Below are 11193 nucleotides of genomic sequence, written 5' to 3'. Positions count from 1 at the left end.
CCAGGCTCAGTAGGTGAGCTGTCTGCAGGAGTGGTCTCGGCCTGAAAAGCACATATGGCTGGTTGAAATACTTCACTTTCAGCTCTTTGCGTGTGTCAAATGCCTTTAACATCATAACTGCTATATGTAACCAAAAATTTCAAGCACGTAGAGAGGATTTGCTGGAAGCTGGAAACACAAGGAAAGCTATGATGAAGGCTATGCTTTTTCATTATCATTTCAAGGGTTTTTGAATGGAGTGTAAAAAATAAACATTTCCTAATCTGCATGAAGAAATCATCTTCTATACTGCTGCCAAAGCAGAGAAATACAGCAGCATGAAACAGTGATCATAATGTGTGATAGGAATTACTTAAGTGAGAGTACTCATTTCTAATATTTTGTATTTAGTGGAAAGCTCTCCTTTAGGGTTGTTGGGAAAAGAATGCTTGACTTGGTGAGGCCAGTCCAGCTTCTGTAGGAGGGGACAGACTCTTGCAGTCAGTGCCTCTCATGCCTCATCCAGTCCTGTGTGACCCTGCTCCTGAGGGCACCCCATGGTCCTGGCAGCTGAGAATGGGCCCAGGATCAATCGTGCTCCACTGCTGGTGCCCTGATCTTTGTGAGACACCACCCATGTGAACAGATTTATCTCTGCAGCCAAGTGAAGAAGGAAAAGGCTGCAGAAGCTACTTTGGAGAAGGTTGCCACATTCTCTTTGGTTTGTGTCTCTTTAGGGTTTTTCCTCTTTCCACTGGCACCTTAAATGGAATTGTAACTTGCACAAGTTTCCTCAAAAACAAAAGATCAGACAGTCAGAAGAGCCCAGCTCTTTGTTAGATTGCCAAAAAACTTCTTTAAGCTTTTACCCTTGCTCCTTTCCATTCCTTTTTGCTGTCAGTGATGCACTGGATCCTGTAACCTTGCTTCCATGTGTCCAGGGTTGTGAGTCCCCAAGGAAGGGGATTAAGTGCACTGTGCAGCTGTGGAGAGACCTTAGGTGGTTGGAGACCCCAGGTTTGCTATTTCGGAGAGCAAAGCAAGGTGGTGATGAATGGTCCTCCTGTTTCAACACATCCCCACAGGATGAGGGTCTCTTCTACCCTGAAGTTTATAGAGATAAAATTCAAGGTTTGAACTGAAGATGAGATATGAAACCTACAGGTTTGAGAGGCAGAGGGCAAGAAATCTGTCAGGAGAGGAGGGGCTTTAACACAAATTAAATTTAACTGGAAGATTTTAGGTAGCTGATAATAGTTGGTAACAGCTCATTTTGGGTCTATAAGCATCTCTATAGAAGGCCCTAGAGATGGGGATAGCTACAGCTGGTATTCAGCTTTCTGATGCAGTGACGAGCTTCTGGAAAATGCTGATTCAGCAGAACCAATCCCTTCTGTTGGAATGTGTGCTTTCCAGTCCAAAAAACCAAACCCACACAGACTGTCTGCCTGGTTTTCTGCCAATCTACCCCATCTCTACTCAGCTGGCAAATGGGCTGGGAACTTCCTTGGGCTCCCTGTCTGGTCGGCAGAGAGAAGTTTATAGGGGATTACCTGATGTTCCTGTTTCCCAGGCGATTGCCTATTGATCATTTTTCTCACTCCACTTTATAAAACCACAGTATAATTTGGGTTGGAAGGTTTAATTTGGTTAAGATGAGTCTGCCTTGAAGTGCAGAATTTTCCCTAAGGTACAATTTTCTTAACCCAGCTATTTCTACTTAGATGTCATCTGTTGCAACTCCATCTGGTCTCCTGGATAAAGTGGCTCTGATAATTTCCTCTCACCATTCAAAAAGCTTTCTGCCTTCAGTTTTGAGTGGCATGACAGATCAAGAGCATGGAGCAGCTTTAGGAATGGGAAGGGTGCTGTGAGCAAGGTGTGGGTGCCCTGAGGCTCTGGGCTCTGCAGGGATAAGGAGTCCTCAGCCCTTTTGAAGGAACTGGGGCACAAAGGGCTTTGTGGAATGGTGTTTCCCAGTGAGAATAACAGAGATTTGTGGCAGCCTGAAAGGAAGACAGTTTCCACCAGAGCTCTGCATCTTTCTTGGGGTGGGTAAATGAATGGTGTTGAGTGTTTTGTCCCTGAGGTGCAGGCTGTCTGCTCTTCATATTTAGCCTATAACTCCAGGGGCAAAAAGCATCCCTACAGCTACTGCAGAGCAGTAGTTCTGAGGTGTTTGGTCTTGTTTATGTATCAAGAGTGATGAAAAACATTTTTTAAGGTTGGTATTATTGATCAGGTAATAAACCCCACCATTTGTTTTTTACAGATGAGAAGCCTTTTGTAGTGGAAGATACCTACTTACTCTGCCCAGCACCTGTGCTACAAGAAGTTGGCATGTATGTTGGTTTTTTGCCCTTTGTACTCAAATATTTATTTTGCCTGTGAGAAAATGAGTCTGTCTCATCTCACTCTATGCTGCTCTTCCATGCATCTGGTGCTGAGGTTGTCTCTTGTGTTCATTGCCTTATTTATCAGTTGTGCATTGAAGCACAGGGGGGAGAGCACCAACAGTGCAAATTAACCTGTACAAAAGGCTTTTCTGTGCCCAGGTCCCAGGGGATATTGTCTAGCAGAGGACTGTGAACTAGCTGGCCTGACTTCTTTCTTGTGATTTTTTTGTTTTTTTCAGGGAAGCAGCTCTTCAAGTCAGTATGAACGATGGTCTCAGCTTCATCTCCAGCTCTGTCATCATCTCCAGCACACACTGTGTAAGTTCTGATTCCTGTGCCTATAATGATTCAGTAGCATGGTGGCACTTGGCAAGAGATGTTTGTTCCACTGGTGTTTTTCTCTCTTTTAAAGGTGAGGTGATGAGTGTGTAACACAACATTTTGCCTATCATGAGTGCTGTGATGTGGCAAAGCTCTTGAGTCTTCAGTAAACACCTCAGATCCTGTATCTGCTGAGGGCTGCAGACCAGACCAGGACAAGCAGCCAATGCTCTGAGGAGTCTCTGCCCCTGCAGAGTGAACAAGCAGCATGTCTGATGGTCTGGTTCCTCTCCAGCAGTGATGCTGCTCACTGGGAAAGGCACATGGCAGTTGTCACACCCTTTGTCTGGTTGCCTGCCAAAAAATGTGGGTTTTATTTCCACTGAGGCATCTGGCTCATAGCTGGCATCCTTCATTGCCAGTAGTGAATTGCTGCACTTGGTCTTTGGTGGAACCAGGCAAAGGACAATGAAACCAATTTTATTTCATGGTATTGCTGGAGATGCTGCTTCTGCAAAGTCATGGCTCTTGGGAACAGATCATGAAATGAGTTGTGCTCAAAGAGGTAGTGGAGGAACCCACTTTGAGGTCAAAACAGTCCCTCATGCTTCAGTGGGAAGAACTATCCTCTGTGCAGGGAATGGCTCCTCCTGTGAACTGACCTGAACTATTTTTGGGGAATCCAGAGGAGTCTTTCCAGAAAGACTTAAAAAACCTGTCCCCAGTCTGCTTTTCTCCCTCTTCATGAAAGGCACACGGTGTTTCTGTACGGAGGGAGTGAAAGGGCAAATTGTGTAACTTGGGCTTGCCAGCAGCCTCCTGTGGTCCAGGAGGGCTGATACTCAAGGTGAGAAAGTCTTTTGTGCTACTTGATCTTGAAACTTTTTCAACAAGGACAGGGTTGTATGGAGAGACACTTTTCAGAGGTTACAGGTGAGGTTATATTCCAAAACTTACAAAGACTTTCTTATGCCTTAAAAGAAGGGAATTTATTTTAGTGATTTTTTTTTTTTTTCTCTTTGCTCACTGGCAAAAATTCATTCACATGTTGTCTGTGAATTACAGAAATAATTTCTTATGTTTTATTCATATGAGGCAAGACTGGAGAAAGAATTCTTAGAGAATAATTATTCCTTTATTCCTTCCTGATATACTTTCTTCCAGGGATAGAATCGTTATTTCTAGGTTACGGGAGATTAAATATGTTTCTTTTCTATTGTTTTAATAGCTGTAAGGAAGCTTTCAAAAATGCTTCATGGCAGTGCCTACTACTCTGATGCCACCAGACTGCAAAATTGGATTTACAGTGCAGCTAAGCAGCCAGAATTCAAATCCAGGTCCTAAATTCAAACTTAAATGCAGCGACATTCAGTGGCTGGTTTGGGCTTCGCTAATAGAGGAAGTTTCTGCTGGGTAAACAGGCACTTTGTAGTAGTGCTTACTTTTTCAACTTCTTTTTAAGAATGAAACTGTTTACCAACACTACAATCCTCTCTCTAGTTCCGTTTACAAGAGTTCTGGAAATATCTTTCTATAAAATGTGCACTAAATTACTTCAGACCTGACAGTCAGCTCTATTTGAGGATCCAAAGGGAAAAAAAAAAAAAAAAAAAAAAGCCAAAGAAAGCTGTGGGATGAAGTGATGGTAACTAGCAGAGAAAAAACACTAAGGTTTTCTTTCCTGTGTGCAAAGTAGCAATCAGTGCTTTCCGTTTCCTCTCTGTGCTGTATTTCAGAAAAATTTGGGTATGGAAATGGGGCTGGAGTGTTGTCTTCAAAAAGTTTCCTAGATGGCAATTGGCAGTGGCTTGAGGTGGCAGCCCACGCTCACTTTGTGTGATGCTTTTGTTGCCGGGGATCTCAGCATTTTCATTTTAAAGTATATTTTGGGAAGCCTTGCAGTCACAAAGAAGTGATCTCAGGTGGAGTAAAGTCAAATTAAAAAGCTGCTCAGTTGGCCTGAGGTATGAAACAGTCCAGAGGAGGTCTTTGTGCATTTATTTTGGTTTTTTTCCTCAGGACTTTCAATATGAGTCTGTAGAAGCAGGGGTCAATTACACATAGGAGTTCCCTTTAAATGTCTCGTTCTGAGTACCCATCTGAAATCTGCCTTTTGGCCAACAAATGAAGCTCCAAATGCAAGACCTGTCTGGTGGGTCAAGTATCAGGACAGAGCCTGACCCCATCTCACCCCGCAGAGGGGTGGCTTTTGTAGGTGGAGCTGTCATTTTCTGCAGATGCTGTAAAGCATTGACTGTGGAACTGTGTGGCCTTGCTCAGTTTTCAGAGTGTAGTCTGTACCTCAAAGAATGAATGAAAGAGGAAAGACAGAACCAGGTTAGCAGATGAGAACTTTTTTTTGTTTTGGCGACTGTGACTCACTCTCCCAGCCTCCCATTTGTTCCTCAGGAATGGTGCTTTTGATGAAGTTTGTTAATATCTTGGCTTTTCTACTGCTTTTGGTGGCTCTAGTGGGAAACCTGGCTGGAGAGTGCCAGATGTCCTCAGGCTGATGGTGTCAGAGCATCCATCTGTCTGTCAGGGGTGGAAAATAAAGGCACCCACCCCAGAAATCCCTCCCCACCAGTGCCCAGGGAATGCAACAAACATTCTCACAGGTTCCCAAGAGCTGCACAGCAAGAAGGGTCATGTCCTTCAGGGGGGAAGGAACTGGGAGGGCAGTGTCCTGCTCACCCTCCTGGGGTCCTGCAGCAGCCTTGGGGAGCCCCAGGCTCTGTAGTCAGTGCTCCCTGTGTTAGAAAGGGGCTCTGTGGACAAGAGGGGGGTGCTGCTTGTTGGAGGAATGCAGTGATTTCATTTTATCTGTCAAAAAAGGGCCAGACACAGGAGCTGTTGTGGTTGGACAAAGCGTTTGTTACATTAAATTATGGAGTGCAGATGAAACCCTCCAGCTTAGGGCAGAATGGAGCTGCCTGTGAGTACCAGGCTTGCTTGTCCCCTCTCTGTGGATGCCCAGTCCTGGTTTTCATTCACAGGTTTTGCTGACTGCACACCCCAGGCTGAGGGTTGCTGTCTGGCTGCTGGTAGAGCTGCTAGCAGTGGATGGGTTTATTTCAGAAGCAAGAGGGAAACACTGTGTAAATCAGGGGCTGCAGACAGAAGTTTAATCCTGCTCCCCACTAACTTATGTATTAGCCAGTTAAACTAAAAGCTGTCCTGAATGTAATATAGGGTGTTATTTAGCCTGGGCTGTGTGACCACTGGCAGCAACCCCACCAGAACAGAGGAATGGCTGGAATGAGAGTGTGCTTAGGATCTGGAGACAGCATGCTGTTTATATGCTTAGCTGGGGGATAAGATGCCAGCATCTCCAGTATGACAAAGCTCAGCTGGCTGGAAGTGTTTGATGGATTTGTCTCTTGGCTTGCTTGTCTTGGACAGTTAGAAATTTATTTCTCTGAAGTTGGTTTTTCAATATCTATACCTTTTAAATAATGTTTTTGTTACACTTGCAAGTTCCCTGTGGGGGAAGGGATCCCCCCTTCCATAGAGAGGCTTCAAGGCACATCTGTCTTGCTTTCTCTACCAGCTTGTTTGCTGCAAAGTCCACACGGTTGAGTTCTAACATGACAAATGTGCAGCACGTTGAAAGGTGATTTACAGACCCTGCTCTTTTTCCTATTACTGTTTCTTGATACAAAAGCAAAGCATTGCAAAAGAATGGCTCTGGGCATGGGCTAGGGCTTCAGCAGTTGTCAAGAAGCAAGTTGCCAATGTTTTACTCTTGGCACCCCTCAGGGGTGCCAAGACCTGGCTGGGTCTGGCTTTTCTCAGCCATTCAGGTGCTCAGAGTTTTAGGATGTTGAGAAGCACCTGAGCTGAATTCTGATGGGGCAGCAGTGCTGATTTCAAGTGACCATATGTATTTAGGGGGAGCCACACTTTGTCTCCATGGATCTTTTTAATGCAAAATTTACTAGTTTGGTTTTAAAATGCTCTTTTCATGTCTTTAAAAAGAAAGCTGTTTTCCTGGTCTGAAGTGACAGCCTTTATTCAATAAGTGTTAAACACAGCTCATTGAATTATTCCATGGTTCAGTGTTTCCATGAGCATTGCTCTTCCAAATCTTGATTTTAAAAAAATAATGGCATGACAACAGACATTTCAAATGTTTCAGCCCTGTTTTAACCAGCTATAAGACTGGGAGAGAGATTTCAAAGTGTCAGTGGAACTTTTGCAGACTATTTTAGCCGGACTGTTTCCCTTCTTGTTTATTGTTCTGCTTGGAGAAGTGGCAGTTTCTATCTATACATAGTTCTAGCTGTGTAAAACCCAGAGATATTGCACAGAATGATAGCTAAATTCTAACAAACTGGGAAAATAAAGATGAAACAAATCAAAAGCAGAAGTCAGGTCACTTTGAATGATTATAGTAGGATTTATTGTGTATATGTGCCTTGTCCCTGGTTTCCTCAGAGCCTGGTTTCCAGCAGTGACAGCACAGTCAGAGTGAGAAGAATCCCAGACTGGTTTGGGGTGGAGGAGACCTTAAAGATGATCTTGTTCCCCCTCCCACAGCCCAGGGGGCTCCAAGCCCCATCCAACCTTCAACACTGCCAGGGATGGGGCAGCCACAGCTTCTGGGGGCACCCAGGGGCTCAGCACCCTCACACCAAAGAATTTCTCCCTCATCTCCAACCTCAGTCTCCCCTCTGCCAGTTCAAACCCTTCCCCCTCATCCCATCCCTCCAGGCCCTTGTCCCAAGTCCCTCCCCAGCTTTCCTGGAGCCCCTTCAGACACTGGAAGGTCCTCCAGGGTCTCCCTGGAGCTTTTTCTTCTCCAGGCTGATTGACACCCCGTAGCTATGGCTGCAGCCAGAACACTGAGTTCACATTTGGCTGGAATATTTTGATGTTTGTTCAAATAATAAGAGGAATTAATCCAATCAGCTTTTTTTTTGTTTGAGGGTGGTGGCAGCATTTGTGGTTTTGATATCAGAAGAGGGCTTATTCCTGCAGACTTGCAAGGCAGCACTGGCTTTAGTGGGAGGCATTACCTAGGTAAGAAATGTAAGATTTGGCAAATCAAAACCTTCTAGGTTCACTGGACTCTTCTGTTGCTTTGATACACAGGATACCAGCTGGCCACATCAGCTGCCTTGATATGTTGGGGTAATATAAATTGGTTTTTACAGATTTTCTGGATAGGAAAAGATAAGTAAATTTTTTTGTTTAATAAAAAATAAAATTTAAAAATTGCCAGAGCGAAACAGTTCATCAGGCCACTTTAATGTGTTTTGTATTTTTGCAAATTGATTCTAGACTATACTTAATGGCAAAGTATTTGTTTCATTATAGGGGCAATAGAAGCAGACACCAATTAGACACACAAAGCCTTTATTCCTTCTGTAATTTCACAGCAACAAAGCCAGGATCACATTTTTATAAAGCATTAAATAGCAGGTTCCATTTCACAGATGATGGATGTGACTTTGTGCTGTCTGTTTAGAGGAACAGCACCAAACATCCATCTATCTTCTCAAATGAGCTTTTATTTTGTGTTGGGGTTCAAGTTCCATTTCCAGAGCTGTCTGGGGTGAAATCTTCTCTGCATGGACACCCTCTCTTTTGTTTCCAAGTGTCAACGATCAGGTTGTCTTGATCCCAGTTCTCCCAAAATTCCTTCTACACCAGAAAAGAATTTGGAAAATGCTTTCAACCTGATTGTTTTTTCCATTACTCTTCCCATTATGCTCTGATGGGAGATGATCTGATCACTGGATTACAGAGACTGAAGCAGGGCACCCAGCTTTCCCCTCCACCAGGTCAGGCTGCTCCTCACCATGTCCTTAATCTGGCAGAGCTGACACTGGGGTGGGGTTTTTAAGTGCCTGGCTCCTACATCAAGAACATCTTGGGCTGCAATCAGGACTCCCTGCTTGCTTATCTCAGAATTGGATGGTGCTGGGGAGAAGTGGTAGAGGGAAGCTGGCATGCCTCAGGACACCAGGAACATCTGGTTTGGGTTAAATCTAAGCAACAAGAAATAAAACACAGTCAGTTCTGACTGCTCTGTTGAGCTGGCTTGTGCAGCAGTTTGCATTGTTTCTTGATACCAGAGAATTGCAGCTGTCCCTCTGAATGGGGAACCATCCCAGTTAGAGGGGAAGAAGATCTTTCAGAGTTAATAGGTTCCATTGTGGAAAACCCCAGAATATTGTAGCAATGGTGCAGATGTTCACATTTCTTTGAAAAACTCATGGCAGAACTACCCTGGCTTGACACTGCAAAGAGGAGCAGGATGACCTGAGTTGTGGGCCTGTGGAGAGACAAATTTTCTTCTTGGAGTGTTCTGAGGAATATTGCGTGAACTTTGGTCTGAAGTGAAATGAATGTTTATGTAAGTGAATTTCAGAAAATCAAGGCAAACCCTGGAACTTTCTGGGAAGGGAACCAGAGGTCTCAGCTTCGTTGCAGCAAGGTGGGGAGGTGGGTGCCACATTTGAATGTATGAGGAGGGAGGAAAATTGCATTTTGTTACAAGAGCGGCCTGGAAGCTGCATGGCCAGGTGGGTACAGTGGAGTTTTGCTGCAGTGGTGCTTACACACTGTCTGTGCTTCTCTTCCAGTCAGATGGAACCATCCTGGCTATTGCTTTGTTGATTCTTTTCCTCCTCCTGGCACTGGCTCTTCTCTGGTGGTTCTGGCCTCTTTGCTGCACAGTGGTAAGTGACAGAAATTGATAGCACAAAAATGAATTCAGTGTTGCCTGATTGTAAGAAATGAGTGGGAAGGAGTTTCAGCAAGTTTTCCAGTAAGGAGGAACACAGGACTGGTCACGGAACGAGATGGTTTTTCTTCCATTGCTGGCACTGGTTTGTGCTTCTATTTCATCTGCCATGAAATATCCCTGTCACTAACACATGGACCCCATCAGAAGCCTTCTAGTTTTGTTGGTCACAAGATGGAAATGGTTTGCAGAAACTCATCAGTTGCCTTCTGGGGAAGGAGTGGCTCTTCTGGATGTTCTTATCCCTGTGTCAGTGTCTCAGTGCTCAAGCAGGTGTAGCAGGGCAGGTGTGCTGAGCCTAGGCTGGAGTCCTTATCCTGCATCAGGTACAAGGAAAAGATGTTACTAAAAGTGGAAATGTTTGCAGGATGAACTTTTTTCCTGGCTCACCATCGCTGAAAAGAATTTCAAAACATCTGGATGGCAGTTTCAGCAGAAGTCTGGCTGTGCTTTACTGAGCATTATCTTTCCTCCATGCTTTTTCACAAAATGTTCTGCAGAGTTAAAACCCACAGAGTTAATAATTTAAAAAGACAGCCAGAAAACGGGGGAAAACAGAGAAGGAAGGGGTCAAGGGAGATGAGAAGGAAGCCACAGGACCTGAGCGAAGCTTTTCTCTCACACATGGCCTTGCTGTGTGCCTGCAAGAACCTGTCACACCACTGCACATCTTTGCTGATCATCCCCTGGGGCTGCCTTTTCCAGTGGAGAGCAGGGTGAAGGCTGATGATCTTGGAACATCCAACACAGTGAAGCTCTGCTCTTGCTTTGCTTCTTGTTTGTGCTGCAAATATAGAGCAAGAATTAGGGATGTACAAATGTCAGCAGAATTGGAGTCTGGTTTTGGTGACTGGCTGCGTGTAATGTTTCAGATGCTTCTTTTAAGGCTGCCCAAACTGGCTCTGCTTTCTGGGTTACTGTCATTATTTCTGACTTTTAAATCACTTACCCAGTGTTGTAAATGTGCACTCTGTTGTACCAAACCTGAGATCTGGTGCAGAGAGTTTTGGAGCCACAAACTCCAGGAGCAATTGCCTTTGAGGATGAATCTTTGTGGTGAGTTGTAGTTCTCTATCCAGAATAAGGATGGAAATATCACAGGAAAAAAAATATTGTTTGTTTCTGGCTGGAAATGCTAGGGGTGAAACGCTTCTTTGCACAGTAGTTTGGCACCTCTGTCCTGAGATGAAAACCAGAAGGGAAAAAAATATTTATTTGGATTTTTTGTAACAATTAAGTCAGTTCTAAAAATGGAGGGAGGAGTAGCAGTGTGGTAGGTTGCTCAGAGTTATTTGTCTAAACTAGGTGGCACATTCCCAGGGAAGTGGGGCCAACTTTGTTGGCACATCTGCTTGGAAGTCAGTGGAGATGTGTCCTGCACAGATGTTTACAGTAGATTGGGTGGGGAATTGATGTGATGCAGTGGAAAGGTTTAAGGGATGCTGAAGTTTTAAGGTTCTACTGCAGGAGAGAGGTGAAGCTGATAGGAAGAAGGCATGAAAAAAAGCAGCAGGGTATGGAGTAAAGGGAAGATGAAGCTCTGCATTGAGAGGGTGGTGTGGGACTACTGCAGTGGAATGAGGATGTGAGAGATAATAAGAGGATAGTGGCCACAGAACAGCATTCTTGAAGTGTGAGAAATACAGTCCAGATAAGCAGGCCAGTACAGCACAAACTGGGAGTCTCTTGTCCACAGGAAACTTCTTCAGCTTGATATTTTCCACATAAAAACACTATACTTGAATT

At 44.4% G+C, this 11193-nt stretch overlaps 1 protein-coding gene across 1 annotated transcript in view; it reads left to right on the top strand.

Moving 5' to 3' along the window:
- ANTXR1 (ANTXR cell adhesion molecule 1) overlaps nt 1–11193 on the top strand; it is a 62993-nt gene that overhangs the window by 28626 nt on the left and 23174 nt on the right. Inside the window, exons 11-13 of the mRNA XM_071728951.1 lie at nt 2252–2321; nt 2615–2693; nt 9287–9382. Coding sequence (XP_071585052.1) covers nt 2252–2321; nt 2615–2693; nt 9287–9382 — 245 coding nt within the window. The remainder of the gene's footprint in view (nt 1–2251; nt 2322–2614; nt 2694–9286; nt 9383–11193) is intronic.

This window comes from Heliangelus exortis, chromosome 30 (genome assembly GCF_036169615.1).
Source record: "Heliangelus exortis chromosome 30, bHelExo1.hap1, whole genome shotgun sequence".
In the NCBI taxonomy this organism is placed as follows: domain Eukaryota; kingdom Metazoa; phylum Chordata; class Aves; order Apodiformes; family Trochilidae; genus Heliangelus; species Heliangelus exortis.
Note: the sequence above shows the minus strand (reverse complement) of the source record. Positions and strands in the feature narration are given on the sequence as shown.